This window comes from Myotis nattereri (assembly GCF_964212035.1).
Source record: "Myotis nattereri genome assembly, chromosome: 11".
Classification (NCBI taxonomy): domain Eukaryota; kingdom Metazoa; phylum Chordata; class Mammalia; order Chiroptera; family Vespertilionidae; genus Myotis; species Myotis nattereri.
Genome location: NC_138086.1, coordinates 8,893,989 through 8,917,872, shown reverse-complemented (window position 1 = coordinate 8,917,872; position 23,884 = coordinate 8,893,989). Strand labels below are relative to the sequence as shown.

Below are 23,884 nucleotides of genomic sequence, written 5' to 3'. Positions count from 1 at the left end.
TACTTTTTTTTATGATAACTTGGGCTTGTTCTCGTTCACTGCCAGTACTACAAATAAGCAGTACAAGTTCGTTTTTTCCAGGAGTTGAATTAATCAAGAAATAAATTTCTAAATAAGTGACATATAAAGCAATCCTATATAATAAAAGCCTAATATGCAAATTGTTCCCTCGACTGGGAGTTCAACTGCTCACTATGACGTGCGCTGACCACCAAGGGTTGGGGTGGAACATGGCGGGCATCAACATTGTGCTGCAACCCTTCGCCGGCTACCCAGGGGCGGGGGTGACAGAACGGAGGTGCAGTGAGAATGCGGGGTGTCTGCCAAGCTCACTCTCGCTTCCTCTGCTACCCTCCCCCAGGGCGCCAGGCTCGTGCACCAGGGACGCCCTTGAGCTCAGGTGCCGAGTGCCCACAGGAGCCCACCCTGCACCCACACAGCATCTTCCAGGTGAGCTGGGCCACAGCCATTGGGAATGCAGGGCCCGGCTGGGCTGCCCATGGGATAGTGAAGGAGCTGGCTGTGCTCACCACATCTCCGCATGGGGACTCTGGTGCCCGGACTCAGGCGGGGGGCGGGGGGGGTGTGTGTGCGCAGGAGCCCGGGGGCCCAGGTGCTGGCCAGGCCCAGAGGTCAGCTGGCACCTGCCCTTCCACACCAGACGCTCATGCTTTGATCGCTGACCAAGCATAGGGACCACACCCATGCCCGAATTTCATGCACTGGGCCTCTAGTTATATAATAATTGTTTAATCTTGGAATCAGAGTTTGTAGAGTAACAACTAGGTGCCAAGCACTGTGCTAAGAATTAATTAAGATGCCATAATTTATATCTAGATTATACATCCTTGGGGCACACAAGGTTTAAAAGTTTCAATGGTGTTACTTATTGGTAAAAATTAAAGTAGTTGTTCTTTCACATTCAATGTTCTTTTATTTTCTGTCCAGTAACTAGTTTTCAATATTAACTTAAAACATTTAATGCACTATGATAAAAAGTCAGTCTACTGTAAATTTTTGATTCACTTAGTTACTGGTACTCTGCTTATTTTCTAAGGTTACTTACAATTAGAAGTAATAAAAACAAATTTTGGAAGAAGTATTTATACCATCCATATATTTTATTGAGCCAATTTTATATTTTGTAATTTGAATGACTGAAACAGTATCACATAATTTTATTTTCATATTACATTTTATATTTTGAAAAACAAGTGTCCACACATGACCGAAATAATTAAATCACAAAAAAGTGTATATTTCAAAATTAGATTTCTTCACCAGCCCTGACCTCTGGGTCCTCAGTTCTCCTCTCCAGAGGCCATGAATATTCCAACCTCTAGGCTACCTTTCAGAGAACTATTTGTTCATATGTAATGTGCCAAACCTAACACATTATTTTTTTATATTTGACTAGGGGATACTATAGCCTGTAGGTACAATGCCCATCTTTAAAATATATGTTTAATGAAGGGTGCATCAAACACACATTTTGTCCAAATGTTGAATTATAGGGAATAAAAGTCACTATTTGGCTGAAACTGAGACCAAAGGCAAATATAGTAACAAAAACAGGAACTTCTGGGATATAGGAATATATTTGATATTTTAAAAATTACTTCTATGATTTTAATATTACAATTTTTTATAGGCTGCATTTTTAAAGTTTGATATTATATTACAAAACAATAATTTCTCAGTTTTCATCACCCAAATATTTTAATGTGGCAAAGCTGACATTCCACTCTTTAGTCTTCCTACAAGACATAAAGAATTGACAAACAGAAGTTTTTTTTCAAGTCTTGCAGCCTAAATGAAATTATGTATGCTAGCTCATTAAATAATTCTATAACAATTAGATTAATGATATCATTTAATCTTCATCTTTCTATCATTTTTACGTTTTCTCAAAAACTAACTCAACACACTTTAATATTTTCCAATGTATTTCATAATATATGTAAGATATACATAATATTAGTATTCACAGGTAACTTAGATAAGTTTTATGCCTGCAATAATAAATGTACTGCTCACTGATGGAGTTTTAGCATATAACTGCCCCCCCCCCCCAACATATTATTTTCCCTCCAAATTACAAATAGAAACTTACTTGTATTTGAAAGGGAATCCTATGATGATAACCATGTTATACTTTTTCATATTACTGGTGCTTTACACGGATTATGCATTGGTGAGCTATGTAAGCACATGATCACAGATTAACCAAAAAAATCAAGGATGCCAGAATGGTGTTGAAGTAGGCATTTGGCTATTTAAATTTCCATATGCAGAGAATGAAGTCAAAGCCAAATAATTGATTTTGACTAAATACTCATACCAAAGATAAACTTCAGCACTTTCCTATTTCAGCATAAATGACATTATTATAGACTAGAAGCCCGGTGCACGAAATTTGTGCACTTGAGGGGAGGGGGATCCCTCAGCCCGGCCTGTGCCCTCGCACAGTCCAGGAGCCCTCAGGGGACATCCGACTGATGGCAGTCCAACATCCTTAATGCTACAGCGGGAGAGGCTCCTGCCACCGCTGTTGTACTCACCAGCCATGAGCCCGGCTTCTGGCTGAGCGGCCCTCCTCCTGTGGGAGCACACTGACCACTAGGGGGCAGCTCCTACATTGAGCATCTTCCTCCTGGTGGTCATTGTACAACATAGTGACTGGTTGTTCTGCCGTTTGGTTGATTTGCATATTAGCCTTTTATTATATAGGACTAGAGACCAGTGCACAAAATTCATGCACAGGGGTGGGGGGGTGGTGTCCCTCAGCCTGGCCTGCACCCTCTCCAATCTGACACCCCTTGGGGGATGTCTGACTGTTGGACATCCCACTTACAATCCGGGACCACTGGCCCCTAGCCACTTGCTGCTTACTGGCTTGATCTCCACCTAACCGCTCCCCTGCCGGCCTGATGGCCACCAACTGCCCTCCCCTGCTGGCCTGATCACCCCTAACTGCCTCTTCCTTGGCCCCCACCACCATAGCTTTGTCCGGAAGAAAGTCAGACTTTCGGAAGATGTCCGGTCTCCCGGTCTAATTAGCATATTACCCTTTTATTAGTATATATTATTTCAAACAATCTTAATTTTCTTTATTATTTGACAGTTCTCTGATTCCAAGCTATTCTAGTTCCATAAAGTGTTAGTTCAAAATTGTACCAGCTCCATAGCCAGTACTCCCTGTTTGGTCTTTCAGATTGGTAATGAAAATATGTTTTAAATAACTTTTATAAGTTCAAAAATATCTAAAACATTAGAATGAAATGGAGTTGTTACCACATATATTTTAGTCCTTGTAATCATAGTAAACCAGTAAATATACTGTGTATTGGGATACACTGACTTTTATCTTTTATCAAAATTTAAAGTACATGCACAATAATTTCCTATTTTCTAACCTGTAGACAATGAATATGTGTTTATAAATAATTACTAGTTAGTATTTAAACTATACTATGTATGTAATAAATAGCTTTATATTCAGTCTTTTATTTGAGATTGATTTACAAATCCATCATTTTTTATTTGCTTTCTGTATATCTACAGTCACTCTATACACATAGAGATAATCTAACTGCCTATTTTACATTAAAATTCAATATTATAGTAATATTCATGATTACTTTAAATGCTTCATATTTAAAATAATTTACTGAAATGGTAGAATACATTTCATTACTTTACAATATAAATAAAAATGTGAGTATATCTCCTGCTTTTATCAAAATTACCTGATTCTCATATACATATATTTAATAGAGTTGAAAAAAGTTTTAACTTTAAAAGCAGCCCAAGAGCCGAAACCAGTTTGGCTCAGTGGATAGAGCGTCGGCCTGCGGACTGAAAGGTCCCAGGTTCGATTCTGGTCAAGGGCATGTACCTGGGTTGCGGGCACATCCCCAGTAGGAGTTGTGCAGGAGGCAGCTGATCTATGTTTCTCTCTCATCGATGTTTCTAACTACCTCTCTCCCTTCCTCTCTGTAAAAAATCAATAAAATATATTAAAAAAAAAAGCAGCCCAAGGAAGTTGAATTAAATCATGGGGATAAATACTTCAAATATGGCATATTTTCAAGAATGCACTGAGAACATTATCACTGAATATTAATCCTACGCAGTTTTCATATGGCTCTTATCTGTGGCTAATCAGTCAACCATCCAAAGCCTGATGCAAAGTGAACTGGGAAACTATAAATGAAAAAAATTAAATTTTTTTTTTATGTGAAATACCCAGTATCTAAGGCAGAAATGATTCAGGGCTTACATTATCTAACAAATATTTCTTTACTTTCCCACACTCTAATTTTGGGATTCTGGCACAGCACTCTGAAGAATTTTTTTCTTCTTCTTCTTATTGTAACTGGCTTATCTGACAGTCTGGCTGTGTTTGGCTGATGGTTCTCCACAGTAAAACTTTTCACACTTACTCATCTAAACACTGAAAAACATGAAAATGATTTTCATCTTGTTTGTTTAACATATAAATTTTCTGCTCAAACCCCAGATGCGTTTTCAGATTTACTTCCTTTTCCTCAATGGTCTCTATCCTGTGTGTCTTATCTCTCAGCTATCTTGTGAAGCGTAGCAATAAAATAAAAGGGAACAAGAGAATTCTATCAAAAGAAAGCTCAGAAATAAGAGAAAATTTTCATTTGAAAACTATTAGAATGGTTGTGTGATAATACATTTATTTGTTCAGAAAGGTATTTTTGTGTGCTTATTTTGGAAACATATTTCACAAATATATTTCAAATAAATTACATTTTGTTTCTATGAACATCTGTTTTAAAGTTTCTTGTGATGCCTGTTTGAATGGTTTTAGTCAAAATCATGATAGATTATGCTTCTCTACTGAGGAGATTTGCATAGATTTTAGATCCTAAAAACAGATTTTATTTTACTGAAAAAAATCAATCAATAAAATTATTTCTTTTGCTTCTGTATTAATGTAGTTTTCTACCAAAGGTATCCGTATTTACACTGAATTAATTTATAAGTCTTTCGTTTTTTTAACCTTATTTCTTCATTTGTCCTCAAATTGTATTTATTTTCCTAAAGAATGATTTGTTAATAGAACACTCATTGCTAAGGTGACACCACGATTTATTCTAATTCTCTTTGGAGTGACACAGAAAGTGGGCTTATTGCCTTGCTTTTCTGTCACTATTTAAACTTTCTTGATTTTCTAGGTGTAAATTAGAGGATCAGGTGAATTAGAGTATCTGAATCAAGTGAATGAGGGAATTCTAGGAAAAATAATCCAAAATGACAACAATTTGATAAGTAAAAATATTTACCACACTACTTTTAATTTAATGTGGCAATTCAACGATTATGTGCATTTTAAAAACTATTTTATTTGCCTAATTGTACTTTTTGTATATTTAATTGCTATTGATTTTCTTTAGTGCATCATTAAGTCAGAAAAATGTACAGCAATTACTATTTCAATGTGATTCCTATGTAACAAATATAATGAACTCAAACTAAAGTTCATTGGGATTAAACTTTGTTCTAACAACATCCTAATGCAAATTAGAATATGCTTTATGCAATTTATCAACATATGATCCTAACTACCTGTATTGAGAATTTTAGCATGCACGGAATCATTTTATTGCCATTATTTTTCTTTTATTTACCTAGAAGTCTTTCCATTTCCCCAACGTTAAGAGTCAAATGATAAATATATACAATTGTATTATTGTTTAGCATTCTATTATTTTATTATAGTGTTATTGTATTATCAAAGCACACCTCCAGTTTTCTTTCCAGGAAATCAAATAAGAACACAGCTGACAGCTTTTTAAAGCTATAATGAAAAATAAAAAAGCTATCATGTTCAACATACGCATAGGTGATATTATTTTAGAGAAAATAGGACCGGTCTCTTCCCATGAGGGGATCCCACACAGCATAACTAGGAATGTGCTCTGTAGAAATTCATAAAACCTCTTTTTTACATGTGGAGGTTTCAATATGAAGATTAGGAACTTCTTTTTCTGATCGGTTGTCCACAAAACTCAGCTCATTCGTGTTAATGAGCATTGTTAGCCTTACCACTAATACAGTTCTCTGCAGATTTTCAGTGTCTGTTTAACAGTGCTTAAATTCTGTTGCCCTTATAATTTTCTGCCACATGACTAATAAATGCACATTTACTATCTAACAAAACACTCGAAGGCAGGGTGTAGGAAAATTTTTATGTCTCAAAAACAAAAAAAAAGTGTGACATGCAATCTTATTAACCATGTTTTCATAATAAACCTGAAGGCCACAGAAACAAAATTCTCAAGGTGTGCGGTAGGCAGGCCATGAACCGGTAGGAAGGGTCACATTAGAAATGAAGTGCACACGTCGTGCAGGTACCTTGAGGCAGCGATTGGACAGGAAGCGCCGCCTGGCCAGGTGGGATGGAGATGAGTCCCTGACGCTGAAGGCTGAGCAGATGTTGCTGCTGCTGGAGCTGTTGCATCTGGAGAAGCTGCTGCTGGAAGACAAGCTGCTGGGCTGCCAACTGCTGCTGCTGCTGCTGCTGCTGCTGCTGCTGCTGCTGCCAGGACACCCAGCCCCGTCAACAGCACAGAACATGGTCGCGCACAGGCCTCACACAGAGAAACACACATCCTCTCACTACCCAGGGAGCTCTCACCAGCAGAATGCATGCAAGTCCTAGATTTTCAGTTGCCTTTCTTTCAAATGTTATGCAGCAGCAGCAGAGAACCAAAGAATTTGCATTAAGAGTCTGGGACAAGGGCTAGAGAAATATATAACAAAAGCTCAGACTTTTTTTTTTTTTTTTATAATGGGCTTATTGCAGATGATAGTACATTTACCTCAGCTAAAAGAATAACAGTTTAAAGAAACAGTCAAGTTCAACAACACCCTCTCCCCCTCTCCCCCCCAGTGGAATAACTTTGATCTGCAGAGGTCCATGAATGTGGTCTCCAGTGATCTATTAGTGAACTGGGATGTAACCTTCACAGGATAGGCCTGTGAGCTCTCTCTCTTCCTTCATCTCCTCTCTTGTAGGAATATATTAAAGGCTGAATTATGTTCAAGGCCAAAAAAGTGCCCTTATTAGAAGGAAAAGTATAACTTCCAACTTGGTGAGGCATGACAATACGAACCCTAGTTCTTTGGACTCGGGAGGGTACGGGAAGGAAGTCAAACTTCAGAGACAGACAAGCTGCTGCGGAAGGCCTTTCCTTTTAGTTTGGGGGAAAGAAACTTCTGATGCGCTCACTGGAAAACAGACTGCATAATGGAGCAAGTCATGTGGATTGCCCAAAGCCTCCAGAGAAATAAGGGAGCAATTTCTATTCTGTAGTTGATGGCTGTCTGAAATTCTATTCACAAATCCAAACAAAATCAAAGCCTCGGGAGGTCAAAACTGTTTCCTGGACGTTTGCATAATGGCAGCTTGAAGACAACGGCTCTGATACCTGCTGATCAATTTAACTGCTTCAACATGTTTTGTTTGTATTATGTTTATAGTTGATGCAGTTTGCTGACAAGTGCAAGCTAGGCCCGAGAAGCCGGCTTGTCAAATTGATTTATGAGCACATCAAACTGGAACTTTCTACTCGCCACTCCAAACCTACAGTAGCAGTTCATTAATCAGAGGCCTGTGACTTTGAAATCTGTGCTCAACCAGTTTCTCCCCGAGACCCCCCAGCCCCCAACAATAGGTCAGATTTGCATGCATGTTCTCTGAGCGGCAGCCCTGAGGAAAAGACGGTGCCCTCACCAACTTAGATTCCCCGTAAACACGGGGAATCGGTACTCTGTTCAGCGCGCAGCTTGCTCTCTGCACCCTGATTCCTTCGTGAACATTAGATGGCAGCAGCATTGGATTGGAACCCTCAAGCTCCAAGCGACGGAGAGAGGACAGCAGGATCGTGCTGCGGTCCCTGTTAGTCAGCTCAGGGAAAATGCATGAGGGCGCATCTTGGACAGCAACAGCCTTGTGACAGGAAGATCTGCGCCCACCCGGCTGCACTGTCCGTCTGTCCCAACCTCACAGGCTTCTGCACCCAGGCGCGGGCCGGACCCTACCTCTTTCACTTGCTTTCCAGGATGCTGCTGTTGCTGCTGCTGCTGCTGCTGCTGTTGCTGCTGCTGTTGTTGCTGCTGTTGTTGCTGCTGTTGTTGCTGCTGCTGTTGCTGCTGTTGCTGCTGCTGCTGTTGCTGCTGCTGCAAAAGCTGAAGATGTAACTGCTCTTGCTGTTTCTTGTAAAACTCTTGTAGTTGTTGCTGAATAAACCATTTTGACTTCAATAAATAAAGGCAAAAGTTTCGCGTGTTACAAGTCTCCTACCCTCTCCTAGACTGGCACACGGCAGTGTCCGTTAAGATCTGCCTCCCAAGGACAACAACAAAAAAATAGACCTTGGATTTAAGGAGACAGACCTCTGCATGCACGGTTTCCCAAGGCAGCTCTGAAATTTTCCAATCCAGAATCCAAAAAGCCCTAAATAAAAGGGTATAGAAAATCTGTATTCTAAAGGGCCAGAAGCAAATGAATATCCTGAATTTTGACCTCCGAAGTCCCAGTAGCATGTAAATATAGGTTATACGCGACCATTCGTACAACCCAAATACATAGCTATAGAGAATCGGGTTGTTCCGTTCTGATTGGGGAAAATGTCATCAGTAGATGTACAGAAGAATGTCAGACAGAGATAGAAGCGACTGGCCTGTGGTCGCTTCTCCAGGCAACTCAATGACATCAAGTCCACTCTAGATATACTTAGGGGTCCAGTGATGTACTTATTAGTTCTGTTACTTTTTTTTTTAAAGATAAATGTTATGATTTTATGAGCTGGTGGTTTAGCTGTTTAACTTTGTCCTAATAAGGAGATACTTCTGTTTCTAAACAAATAACATTTTTTTTGGAGGGGGGGGGGGAATTGGGGTGTTACTTTCCCTACTGTAACAAAATAGGCAGTTCAAATTTCATACTTACACGCACTAAAAAGAGTGCTAAAGTTAGAGGAGTTTTAAAAGTAATAATTATCTAGGAGTCTCTTTGTAGGTTTATTGGCAAGTCTACAAAGCAAAGGTACCTAAGCATTTGGATATTTAAATGCTGATTTATTCCATGATACAATTACACCTCTCTCTGCTCTTATTCTACACTTTAATGAATCCAAAAACAACAACAAGGGGCCTGTTCTTATGCAGCTCAGCAATCAAAGCACCACAGTTATGTTCAGATGCCTGTAAGCTGGCCCTTCCAATGAAGAATCAGTTCTCAAATATGCCCGTGATGCAGTGACCGTGAGGGCGTGCCTCCCGTGCCAGGCGAGAGCACCAAAGCAGGTGACCCACATTACCTGCTGCAGCATGACTGCCTGCTGCTGCTGGAGGAGGGCCTGCAGCTGCTGAGGAGACAGGACTTGCTGCTGAAGGATCTGCTGCATCTGCTGGGGGGTAATTACCTGGGGAGTCATCATGGCCACCGACACAGGTACCTACACAGAGAGAAGAGAAAATGTGGTCACAACCCCTGTCTGTTAACATATTTCACAGCTGTATGTCATCGCTAATAAATTCCTTAGTGACGATGACCTATAATTTTATGTAATATTTGAAATATTATCTAATGTTTTAATAATAATATTAAAGTACCACTGTTGTTATACACTAGCTTTCTAGATGCGTCATATTTCATCATAAAGATTCTATCTTCACGCTCCACACCTCTAATGTATTATACTAAGGTATTTGAGCTTTTACTAGTGTAGTTAAAAATAAACAGTTGTGATAAACAGTGTTCTCATTACTTCATAATGGATCATCTAAGTCACAGTGCTAGAAATAAAACGCTTTTTGGAATGTCTTAAAGATATGATTAAGATAAGTAATAGAGATTAAACAATAGGAAATAATATGCCTATAAATATGTTATCAAAGCTAGTAAAAAGAATGTATGTAGAATGTGCTTACTCATAAAACATAATCACCATCTTCAAAATTTTATATATAAATAAAATATATAATAGTGCTAGAAAATACATATAATAATACATATTACTACATGAGTACATGTAGTAACTCATCTACTATATATATCTCACCAAATAATTCCATAGATCCTCTCAAAGAAGGAATCACAGCTTCATCTTTAAAAATTTTATCTCAAGCTAACTAAACTTACACCAGGAAGCCTAGAAATCTAAAAATTACTGAAGGATTATTCATTAAACTGAAAAAAGTATTTTGCTTAACATTTCCTTTCTACCATTTCCTTCTCAACGGTCTGAGAATGAAAGAGTCAAAGAATAAAAGGAAATAAGGAGGCAGGGAAAGGAACAGGAGAAAGAGGAAGCAAGAAAAATACAGGGTAAGAAAAGCTAGAGAGACAGTCCTAGAGAAATACTAGTAGACAAAGGATGTGGAGAGAGAGGAAGAGGATGGCAAGAGAGGTAAACAGGAAAACCTTGCAAAAAGCCTGCGGTACATGCTAAGTTCCTGAGGTAGTCACACTACTTGAAGGCATCGCTTGTAGTACTAAGCAGCATGTCAACGTGCCAAATTTGCAAACTTTGAAAAACAATCACTTTCTTTCCTAGAAAAAACAATTCCCTTTTGCTGTAAATGAGAGCAAGTATTTATACACATAATGTTTTAGAACAAATTCTTGGAACACTACGTGTCTTTGAAAACAGAAAAGGATTAACAGATATGGTTCACAATTTATTTTAATAGTCTTTTTTAATGCAACTCAATATTTTCAAGTCTGGCATTTTACGTTATAAAGAAAGGAGAAATTAATAATGAAAAAGAAATTAGAAGAAAAGAAATTCAGGGTAGATTAAGTGCTCTCTTAAGAAAAATATGTTCATATTTAATACTAAAAAGAGCTATGTCTTTCTGTTTCATTTGGTATCTAGAAATATGAATTAAGTAGATATAATTTTGTGGAAGGAAAAGAATTACATTATAACAAAGAAATTCAAAAGTGATATTTTCAAAAACATTTCTGGGTTTTTTAAAAACACACTGACATATTAGAAGTTACTGTATTTTAATTTATCATAATACCGGAAATTAATTACATGCTGTAAAGATAATTTATCCAAATGGTAACCCATCTGTTTAGTTGTTTAAATACTTAATCGTCAGTTTACTTATCTGTTTGTTCTTTTATTAACAAATAGAATGGTTAAAACAAAACAGTTTGGAAAACAGGTATCTATGTATAAAAATGCCTTTTCTTTCCATAATCATTTACCTTATACTGTATCCAAACAACAAAGAATAAAACTGGAATCAAGAGACAGAGAAAGACAGGTATATGAAACTTTAAAAAGTCTGCCAATCTAGACAAATAGATAGGCAAGTAGATGAATAGCTATTACACAGCTGTAGGTAACTATATACATATACATATACATATACATATACATATACATATACATATATATATAGATATATATATATATATATATTCTATAACATTTATTATGTGATGAGAAACTTGCCATACTTCTCTCACCTAACGGCCTCTTATCACTTTTTAGCATATTTTTTTCACTTATCTACAACTAAAACTACTTTATTTATAACTGATAACAAATGCATTTTTTAAGAAAAGTTTTATGAATAAAGGTATGCACTTCAAGTTTAGAGTCAGATCTCAGCTTATGCAGATTATTATCCTCTGGCTTGTTGCTGTTATGAGTGATCTAGTGTATAAACAAATTTAAGCAAGTTTTTTTTTTATCTTTTCATTCTTTAGAGTTTATTTTTTCCCTCTTGCTATGAGTGGATAATCATTTTTTAAATATTAAATGGGGTGTATCTCCCTTGAAATTAAACTTTTAAGGCATAAAAATAAGCACATCACTGTCATTCTAATATCATATGAATCACATGTAATGTGATGTTCAGAAAATTTTAAGCAGTTTTTGGACTACCATCTATGACACTGCCATCTAAAACTGACAATACATAGACATAAGATAGGTAGAAAGATAAGTCAAGTAACACACAACTAATTGAACATTCTACTTCTGTAAGATATGTGCAAAAACACAAATTAAAAATAATTATATATGTAAAAAAGCACAGGTGCACTTCTTAGGGATTTTTAACATTACAAATAAGCCAATAATATTGTCTCAAAATTCATATATATAGGCTCTTCCCAAACAAAATATTTGAGGCTAATAAAAATTTAAATTATTTTAATAAATAGAAAATTAGTTTTCCTACAAGTGTCAGTTATGTGTTAATGTAAACTGCTCAATGTACCTTGTTCAGAAATGAATGATTCTCAAAATGCAGAACTTTTCCATTTTTAAGTGATTTATTTTAAGTGACACATTTCCTTTATTCCTCCTTAATCACTTTGTTACTGTCCCATTGCATTTTTTTGCTACTATAAGTTACTCTAGGAATTCACTAAAAAAAGATAAAGATTAACCAGTATTATGCTACTTACCGATACGTAAAAAGCTAAATCAGTATCAGATTTGAAGGTCTATGGATAACTTTCTAAAATATATATATACACTAGCAACCTAGGTATTAAGCATAAGGAAATATTTCCCGCTAGATATGTAATTTTGTTAATGCAAATGTTCTTATGAGGAACCACACTTTAGATGTGCGATAGAGGAAGGGAGGAAGAAGTTACCTCAGATATCTTCTGGTGAGAAATTAAATAAAAGTTTGGTTGGGTCTAAGAAAACATGATATATTATGCAGCTACCAAATGAAATCAGAAGGAATAATTTACTTAAATGGATGTCCTAGAAGAAACTTATTCTATCAATTAAAGTCTCTTTCAGAGTGAAGAAAGAAAAAAGTCAATTTTGGTTGGTAGAGAATTTTTTTCTCTCTTGGTATTTGCTATACTGACAGATCTAAAAAGTCCCTATAGTGATACATCAAGTAAGGGTTTAATTTACCCTATTTATTTTCTCATTAGATGAATTAAGCATAAACCAGATGTGTTGCTCTGGGCACCAAGAAGTACGAGGTACATGAACATAAAGATAGACTTATATATTCTGAAATGAGAGAAGAAACATTCTGAAACTTGAAATCAGTCAAAATAGTAAAAGTCAATAGCATTTAGACATTATCTTAGAGTAGGTAGGAAATGCCTTTAGATTTTAAGAAATAAATTATAAATGTGTTTACATTAAGCTTCTAAGTGTACCTCATTGAAAGGGCCAAAAAGTTCTTAAGAAACAAGTCAAAGATCATGCCTACCCTCAAATGAATCTAAATAGTTCTTTTAAGAGTTATGAAAATGGATCAACATTTTTATTTTCTATAATAAGTGCATTTCTATTTACAATCTAGTTCAGCTGGAGTATTTTTGAATGTCTTGGATTTACATATTAAGCATGTCACTTAATTAAACATCCCAATTATGTAATTGGAAAGGTTCTTAGTGTAGCATTAGTCCAATTCTTTCTTCACTAAGTGTGAACTGGAAAAGCAATCACACCTTACTGCACTATATCCTTGCTAACAGGGTCTGCCAACTACTGGCTCATAGACTTTTTTTTTCTATTCTTAAAATTTAAAGACAAACAAAGTCCTGACCATCAGGGTCTGTTACTTAAAAACAAAAAGCATATAACTCTGCTACAATTAACTACAGTATAATTATTACAAAACACATTTTCATGTTATAATACCTGTTCCTGTTTTAACAGACTATTGATAGGAAATATTTGATTGTACATTCTTTGATAATTTTTTCTGTTCACTTCTTTTCTCTCTACACTATCTGTATCTATAGGTTATTTTAACATATGGAACTATTATACTGCATTGCCAGGCTGGGTCCAAATTCAAGCCCTGGCTACCTGTAAAATGCCTACCATAATAATAGCTTTCAAAAGCTTCCTGGTTTTATAGTGTTAGAAAGAACTGACAATGAATTGAGTGGTATTTGGAAGCGTTTCATCAAGCACTGAACAGTAGTATTTAAAGAGATCTAAGATGGACAGTGCATATTGCTCTTTAATGCAATCTTTTAGCAGCAGGGAAATACTGTGACAAGAACAACAGAAAGAACAGCACAGCGCAATAATACGCACAGAATCCTTTTAATCATGAATCATCACTTCTCAGTATGTACTATAGTTTAAGACATTCGTTTTCATTTAGCACCCATTCAATTATTTTGATAAAACAGGGTGTATTCTCTTTTGGAAAGTAGAGTTTGTACAACTTTACCATTCTCATACTCACACACAACATTTTCAGAGGAGTATAGTTTTTTCTTTGTACTATGGGTGAAAATGAGGCTGCTCATATAGGCATGTCATCGTAGAGATTGCGGAGAGGTGATATATAATATGCTACACCATATGTTTCAAAGGCCCAAAATGCAACTTCTAATCTCATTCTGGCTAATCAAGCTGCTCAGATTATTTTACATACATTTTTGGTTGAGGCCTTGACATGCCCTTGTTTTTCTTTCTTCTCAAAGCTAAAGTTCCTCTCTTTGATTAGCTGAAACATTTGCATGGTCACTACACATTTTTCATTTTATAAATCATTATGCATTAGCAGTCTTGATCGCCTAGCTTGACTAATCCTGACGAACTGAAATCACAGCTGAAGGTCAAACTCCATCCCACTGCACATTCATATTCAAACAAATCCGCACCATTGTTCATTAGGCTCCTAAAATCATTGGAAATAAGTTACTGAATATCTTACACTTATTTCTCATTCTTTCCGAACTTAACCTCCAGAACATTAATGCTTAAAGGATGATAAGAACAGAATACACACAAAATCAGGAACACTTTGCAACTGGAGTGCCTGGTTTTATTTTAAGTTGTAAAAACTAGAATGTAATCAATAATTACACAAAATTAGAACACTTGAGTGCTTAACCAATTTGAGCAGGACTTGTACTGTAAAAAGAGGTATATTTATATATGAAAATGGTGTCATTTATTTATGTTGAACTTAATATGTTGATAAAACTAGTGGAATTAAGATCTTGCTCAAAATTACTGAGAAATTAGTTTCCTGGGAAAGTGCTATCAATTAATCCTGTTTATTGGTGTACATTCATAAATATTTCCTTTTAAAACTTAAAATAAATTTTAATACACCAGATGCAAAACAAAACAATTGTGATTTTGATGAAGCTCACAAAATTAGCCCAAATAATATTAATTTCAACAAAAAGCAAGCTGTCCTGATAAAAGACAACTCTCTAAGAAAGCAAAAATAAATATGAGAAGGAGATCCTTTCATGCTTTCATAGGCGCTCTCATAGATTGATGGATGATAATCATCTTAATTTCACTGCTCTCCAAAACAAAGAGCCAGAAAAGGCAGCAAAAGACACTAGACCATTCATTCCAGGACCTGCACAATGCTAATTCCAACATTTAGCTGCATGGTTTTCTGCTTGATGTATCAGAGCTCAAAAGATGAAAGCAGAGAAGTAATTGCTCTCCTGGTTCTTATTCTTCGCTGACAACCCATAAATTTAATTTTACACACACATTCATTTACATTTTCAAGTATATGACATGATAATTGCCGGAATATAACACCTCCATTCCTGTAGATACAGCAACTCGGTGATTGACAAGTGTGGTGAATAGAGAGGAATGGTGGTTGAATTGCAGAATTTTTTTTCTTCTGAAAATTACACTTAGAAGGGCTAACGGTAATAAGCATTTATGAAACAGTCTCACCATAAACATCTGCACATAATATGAACGGTAGAACCTCAGTTATTAGTCTCTCAGCTTTTTGCGCTTTTACACTGAACTCTACCACTGAAACAGTGAAATTATCAACAGTGGAGCTACTGACACATAAATGTATGTAACAGTCTTTCCCCAGTATTTGCCATAGCTCTTGGTTGGGATGCATTTTAGTCAGTTGTGACATTGCAAAGCAATAAAATGTTTAGCCTCTTTGAAGGTATTTAGTTATATTTTTAAAAAAAAAAACTTACTTAATTCAGTATTTTTTCATTAAAATGCATAGTTTTTCTGGATCTCACAAAGGGAAGATACTTTTCTGTAGGGAAAAGTAGTTACTAATTATTTTTAAGTGTTTCTTGACAAAAACATAATACCCTTCCAAAATCTCTTGTAGCTGGGTACACTGATTTGGCTTTTGAGTTCACCAAGGAGAAGGCTACAAGCTGTCTTGCTTTTCTTTGGCTCCAAAGTTCAGGAGTGGAGCACAAAGCCCTCTAAATTGTATCCTGATGAGAAAACATCACCAACTTCTCAGAAGCATTTGAGAAAGTCAAGATGCTCTCACTGCACTTGGAGTTGCTGATGAGGCTGAAAGGGGCCGACTCCAATGGAAGGAGGCAAGAAGAAAAGGGAAAAAGGAGGTAGATTTACTGAGAGTGGTATATGAATGACACAGCAATCCTTTTTTTGTGAAAGCTCTGATTAATTTCTACATGTCAAAGATGAGTTCATGTCCACAGGTTGTGGGTTGCTTAACATTAACTTTTAGAATAAACAACAGAGCATACGTATCTTGATGAAAGAACCATAATATTCTAAGCTGCACTTTTTGCTTCATATTGCACACAAGCTGTATGTCTACCCACAGAATTAGAAAAATATATTTTAAAATACCTGCTTCTAAAGATTCTTTATAGGTCTCCAAAAGATATTACTAATCAATTTTTAAGATAAAAAATATTCAAGCATCTGTAAAATGTGTTAGCGAAGCAAATTCTTCTATCAGTGTGCTGCCCAGATCACTTGTAACCTATCAGCTAAAGAAATAGTGAGATGGCATCGTGCACAAAAATTGACAACCAAACTTTCAGCACAATGTACAAAAGAGAAAACTGTTTAGAATGTAGTTAATAAACACTTAATGAGAATTGTCAAAGCAAAACCTCAAAAAGATTTATGGAAAATATCATTAAAATTTAAAGCAAAACTTTATATTTTAACTCACAACTTCAAATAATAACAGTAGGTGAAAGAGTTGTGCCCAGGATTCATCCTCAGAACAATCTAGCTACGTGAGTTGGTTCATAAAACACAGCCCTTTTTCCTCTCATACCTAAAAACATTTCCCTCTAACTTTTATTTAAGAAATATGAAAGTACAAGGCAGATATCAAATCATATTATTATGAAATGCAATTTTTTTTGTGAAAGCAAAGGAATTTCATCCATGAATAGCTTAAGCCTGACGTATTCTACAGCATTTAGGTTATAGCACTACCCTGAGCTCTATTTATATCTTATACCTCTATTTAATTTCACATGATGAGATATCATACTATTGTAAATTATGTTGGATAGAGTACTATTTTTTCCGTAGTTTCACCTATTTTGTTTAATAACTGACTTTCCATAAGACTAGAAAGCTGTATTTAAGATATAGCTTTGCTCATCCTGTCTCAATAGACTTCCACGATTACTTTTTTACCAACTGGTCTCGATGAAAGGTTTCTAACATTCCAGGTAATGTGAAGTCCATTAGGTCAGGCTCTTCATAGCATGACATGCAGTAAATTACAAGTGCTTCAAGCAGCTCAGTGAATTACAGTTCATCACTTGGAAAGGTTTCCCCACTACAATACCACAGATATCAGATCTGGCAGTTAGGATCCAATTAACACCTTGGTCAGAATAATCAGATTGCATGTGTTCGGACTTGTGTAATTCCTTTATTGCTTCCATGCATCTTGTGTCGGTAGGTATATCTGTTGCTGTTATTTCAAAACTTGAAATCAGTATTTCACTTGCCTTTGGGTTACATTTCAAGTTCTTTTGCAGCGCAGCGATTCCATCCCTTGTTTCCTCAATGTAGATGACTTGTCCCTTAGATATCACAGCTAGAGAACTGGTTTGTTTGGGTGGTTTTGTTTTGCACTCTTATCATGTCATTATATGTCTAGAAATAAACGGCTAATGATTCTTACTAAGCACATATATCAGACACAGTTTTCTTTAACGTGATCATGGATTTTGCATAACAACCCTGTACACCATAAATGACAATGCAATGACATTTACATGTGTATTGTCATACAAAACTATCTGTTGCTACACTGAATATAATACTATGATTGAATGAAATAACACACTCTGGTTTGCTGATGTCATTTTTCTAGCCATGGCCAGTTATTTGGAAGAGATCCTTCATGGAAATACTAATAACGAGAGAATGTTATTCTCATATTTTTTTTTAAATATATTTTATTGATTTTTTACAGAGAGGAAGGGAGAGAGATAGAGAGTCAGAAACATCGATGAGAGAGAAACATCAGCTGCCTCCTGCACATCTCCCACTGGAGATGTGCCCGCAACCCAGGTACATGCCCTTGACCGGAATCGAACCTGGGACCTTTCAGTCCACAGGCTGATGCTCTATCCACTGAGCCAAACCGGTTTCGGCTATTCTCATATTTGGTACTTTTGGCCAGTACTTTGATAGCTAGCTTATAGCTAATTGAATAGAAATCTAAAAAGAAAAATTTGACCCAAAGGATGATACTGTTTCTTTTAAAAAGTGGATATACAAATTTCACTACTGTAATTTTTAAACCACAATGGCCTAATAAATTTTCATAAATAAAAAATCCTAGTAAAATTTCCTGACATAATATCACATACATTCATCATGGAAGTTTATCGGCTATAAATTACTGTTTCTTTATTCTCTTTTATATTATGCTTAATACAGATTTAAGCTCCTAGATTCAGAACACATGTTCCAAATTCAATATAATCTGTCACAGTACCATGACAAACAGTTAAAAAACTACTTAAAAGGTGTGTTCAAATGATTACTCTTTACAGATGAAATATAAGTGACAATACTGGACCTACTGATTGAAAAAAAGGCCCTCATTTGGTTTTACACAGATAACTATTTAGTGACTAGTGAAGATAATACAACTAACATTTACAGTTTCTTTTCACAAGTGGCCACTTCTTTTTTATAAAATTCTACCACACCAAAAGGTCAATTAGATAATGCAAATGTACACAAATATTTCTTTTTATGAATGATGATAAAACAATACTAATGAAGACGCAGATAGCAACGAAAAGCCTGGTTGCAGTGTCCGAGTTTAAAACTAAAAAAAAATTCACCCTAGCTGGTGAATTTTTTTGTTCAGCAGTTAGAGCATTAGCCCTCAGACTGAAGGGTCTCAGGTTTGATTCTGGTCAAGGGCAAACACCTTGGTTGCAGGCTCCATCCCTGGCCCTGGTCTGGCTACGTGCAGGAGGCAATCAATCTCTCTCTGTCTCTTTCTCCCTCCCTCCCTCCCTTTACTCCACTCTACCTAAAAATTAATGGAAAAAATATCCTCGGGTGAGAATTAACAACAACAAAAAAACTAGATTCAAATTGAATATTGGATCTCTCACTTGTCATTCTGGTTAAGCTACTTAATAGAGGTAAGAACCTCCATTTCATTCAGTTATTCTGAGGACTAATTGTGGTACTGCATGTAAGTACATAACACAGTAGCCACTCAAATAATCGTCCTTCCCTCTTCTCTCTTTGCCCAGATAACGTTCTCCTTCAAGAGACTTCATTATGCATAACAAATTCCCTCAGTTTATACAACTGGAATGTGAAGAGAGACAATCCTACATGTAGTCTCTATTCAGACTTAAACTCTAAAAACATTAAAAAGTTTGGGGCTCTCATAATATATATTGAATCATCAGGGGTTTATATCACAAAGGAAAAAATAAAATAAAGCTAAATTATACACAGTATAGTATCTGTTAATAATGTTCTATGAGTGCATTTATGCATTCTACTACTTACTCGAAAGGAATATTCCAGTATGAGCTACAGATTTTGTTCATTGTGCTGCAGGTAAACTTTGTCTGAGAAAATGTGTCTTTGTTATGTTCCAGCCCAGTCCCACAGTAGCCTAAGCCCAGTAAGGCTACCTTGCAGTAAGCTCTACTGGCCCCTATTATTTAGCTTCTAAATGTTTGGCTTCTTACTCTTGCTCATAAGATTCCTTGTGCCTTAGGTTCCATTCTGTGTTTTTAGTTTTGTCTTTACTAGTAATCCAGTCTTTTTTATTATTATTAAATCTAGGTTTTATCTTCCTCCAACTCATGCTCCAGGTTCTAACCATAGTTTTAACTTGTTATATAACTTCTTGAAAAATAAATCCCCCTGTACCCTTCAGTCATCTGACCAATCGGCTAAGCTCTGATGGTGGAGGAGAAGGCAATTGAATGCAGTTAGGGTTCAATGTGGCAAGTGACACTATAAAAGAATGCGCAGAAGAAACAGGACACATACTCGCATGGCATTATGAGGGAAGGCTTTCAAGAGGAGGTAATGTTTAAGTTGAGTTTTAATAAATACGAATTAAGACCTTCAAAATTCTTCTCTAGGCAGAAGTGAGGCGTGCTAAAAGCAGCGGGACATCATTCCTTATGACAGGTCTGGAGTACATATAACACAAGTAGCTAGGAGTCAGACCGTGAGAAGGCCATGCCTAATACATTTAGAAGTTAAACATTTCTTCTATGAGCGTTGCTTGAGTAGTGGTTACGAAAACATGAGGATCCCAGTGATTTTAAGAAAAGTGATATGACCAGATTTACATTTTAGGAACATCTGTGTCAACAATGCTAGGTAGGAGGTTGTTGTGGACATTTTAGGTTACTTGAGTGGGATATAGAGGAAAAGAGTTGAGGGATGTCAAGGAATTAGAACATTCAGGACATGATTGATTATATGTAGAAACTGTGACAGAAAAGGAGTAATACAGATGACTCAACGGTCCCTAAGCAGATGATGGTCTCATTTATTAAAGTAAAGAGAAAAAAGAAGACTGGTTTTGAGTAGAAGGTAATAAATTCAACGTTGGACACACTGAGTTTAAGGGTCTGTGATATCACTAAGCAGCAATGTCCACTAGGCTGTTATATATGTGCTTCTTGAAGCAGAGAGTGATGGACTCAGATTTAGGCCTGGGGGTCATTAGCATATCCATGGTAGTTGAAGTAATAGTGTGAATGAAGTTACCCTTATTTCTTTATAAAGTTTGGAGAATGAGAGCAAAAGGCTGAGTACAGAAATCTGGAAAGTTAATTTCCTACCCAAATATTTATGAAATACCCATAATACCCACTTCCATAATATGAAAGTCACTGTGTCATGTTTTGATGAAATAGTGGTGAACCAGTAAAATCAACCTTCCTCCTCGCTCCCTCTTTCTGTTCTTTCCTCTTATTTTTCTGCCCTCCTTTGCTTCCATCAACAAATGTTCATTAGCCACCTACTATAGGCCAAACACATATTAAGTGAGAAGGATATTACAGAAACAAGACATAAATAAACCCTATATTTGCAAAGTTTATATGTTAATGGGAGGAAATAAATTACATCAGTAAACTGATGACATATATAAAATAATTATAAATGTTGATATATTCTAAAAGGAAAAAAAGAATATTTAAACAATGAATAGTGAGGAAGATCATCTTAAATTTATAGGATTAGGGAAGATCTCTCTGAGATGTACCATTTAAGTGAAGACCTGATGGATGAGGAGGAGCCACATATTGATAGGATCACAGAGGGTTCAAACTAAGGGAGAAAAAGCTCACAGGAACTTGAACTTGACCTGAACTCGACCTACAAGGGAGTTAGTGAGAGGTGAGGCTGAAGAGTTCAGCAAGGGCCCTATGCAGCCCCTGTTTACACCTTCATAGAACAGACAGCAAATCATTAACTAAGCGACTAATTCCTTAGCTGGCAATCATGGAAAGTGATCTAAAGGGGAAAGCAAACAGCAGGAGAGCACTGTCATGTGAGGACACACAGAGGAATCAGGTCTGAAAAGGGTATTGAAAGTCCCTGTTTGAGAAGTCTCCTGGGAAACCAGGGAACGGTACCATAAAACCAAGAAAAGAGAGTGTTCAGCAGGCTGCCATTTGTGTAAAAGACACACATTGCTTGAATCTGAACAAAGAAAGGACCTTTAGGAGGATAGCCAAAAAACTGATAATGTTGGTTGTCTCTGGGGAAGGGAACTGTCTATGGGGCAGGGGCAGACAAAACACTTTCTGCTTTTCATAGTTTTTGAATTTCAAAGTAGGTAAATATATTATTAATTAAAAAAATTTAAGTGCAGCTCTAGGGCACATTAAGATTATAAATAATTCAGTTTTTAAAGGAAATATTTTCTAAGATTATTGGCCTCAAAGAGTCAATTAAATGCAAAATTCATAATGTTAAATATTTCCCACCATTTTAAATTATTATTTTAAAAAAATCCTCTAGCCCGGGCTGGTGCGTGCCAGTTGGTAGGAGCAGCTTAATGTGCATGGAAGGATCTCGGTTTGATTCCCAGTCAGGGCATATATCCAGGTTGTGGGTTGGATCCCCCGTTGGGGCACATGTGTGAGGCAACTGACAACCGATCAATGTTTCCCTCTCACCTCAATGTTCCCCTCTCTCTCTTTTAAAAACAAATTTTTAAAAATTCTCTAAGCCAGCGGTTCTCAACCTGTGGGTTGCGACCCCTTTGGCGGTCGAACAACCCTTTCACAGGGGTCGCCTAAGACCATCCTGCATATCAGATATTTACATTACGATTCATAACAGTAGCAACATGACAGTTATGAAGTAGCAACGAAAATAATTTTATGGTTGGGTCACAACATGAGGAACTGTATTTAAAGGGCCAGAAGGTTGAGAACCACTGCGCAAATCCACTAACATAATAAATAATACAAAGTAACTTAGATGTGACTCTGATGCCATAGTAATGTCTGAAATATTTTATTAGGCTAATGAGATTTGCCAGTGCAATACATAAAAAAGTGTTGCAAAATAGTATTAATAAAACAATAATTCTGAATTGAAATAAATGGGTGAGAGGAAATGTATATAAAAGGTATCAAATCTCTTCAGGAACACCATGAAAATATAATTTATATTGGTAAGGTACTTTACATCTGTGGCTATCAAAGGCTTGACAAATGCTATTATTTTATACAGTTGACAAAATCTGAAAGTGGTGGACAATTACTAATCTTTGGTTATAGGAATATATAAAATGCCGAAGTGAGTATCAAGTCCTGCATTCCGTCACTTAACAGTACCACTATTTCAGAGTCATTTCCTGACTTCCATCACATTTCCCTCAAAGAGTACACATTTCCCTCAAAGAGTACCACTGCATCTGCAACATTCGTCACCTTCCATTGAACACTGTTTCTGAATCTATTGATCAGAGATTTGCCCAAACCGTTACTAAACTTCATAATTCACTCATTTCCTCCCTGAAGAAGACAATTTCTTTGTTTGTTTAATCCTCACCTGAGGATATTTTTCCATTGAATTTTAGAGAGAGTGGAAGAGAGAGGGAAAGACAGAGGGAAGGAAATGTCAATGTGATAGAAATGCATCGATTGGTTGCCTCCTGCACACGCCCTAACCAGGGCCTGCCTGGGGAGGAGCTTGCAACCGAACTACGTACCCTTGATCAGAATCGAATTCAGGACCATTTGGTCTGCAGGCCAATGCTCCATCCACTGAGCCAAGCCAGCTAGAGCAACAAGTTCTTTTCCAACACGTACTTCACAAGACTTCTGAGGTTACAGATTTGCCTCTCCTGAACTACTGGATCCCAGACATGCATCTACAGCAGATGATGTGAAAAGGGTAAGTCCTGTATACCGGCAGTCAGAATATATGAAGTGTTAGGACACTAGATAGCCTTCCCTTTAGAGAAGTGAGCATTCAGATCCCCTCCAGTCTCAGAATCTTTCAGATAAAATCCAAAGGCCAATGTCTGTCCTTCTATTTTTGCCAAGTGACATTTGGAGGGAAAAACAAAACACACACAAAACAAACAACATGCTGGTTTGAACTATATCCAGTCTCAG

General features: G+C 36.5%; 1 protein-coding gene across 2 annotated transcripts in view; it reads right to left on the bottom strand.

Moving 5' to 3' along the window:
* The window catches only part of FOXP2 (forkhead box P2), a 689,501-nt gene that overhangs the window by 59,180 nt on the left and 606,437 nt on the right, over nucleotides 1-23,884 (bottom strand). For both annotated transcript variants that reach the window (XM_081102058.1, XM_081102059.1), the window contains 3 exons: nucleotides 9,357-9,494; nucleotides 8,077-8,274; nucleotides 6,388-6,571 (listed from right to left, as the gene is read on the bottom strand). In XM_081102058.1, coding sequence (XP_080958184.1) covers nucleotides 6,388-6,571; nucleotides 8,077-8,274; nucleotides 9,357-9,494 — 520 coding nt within the window. The remainder of the gene's footprint in view (nucleotides 1-6,387; nucleotides 6,572-8,076; nucleotides 8,275-9,356; nucleotides 9,495-23,884) is intronic.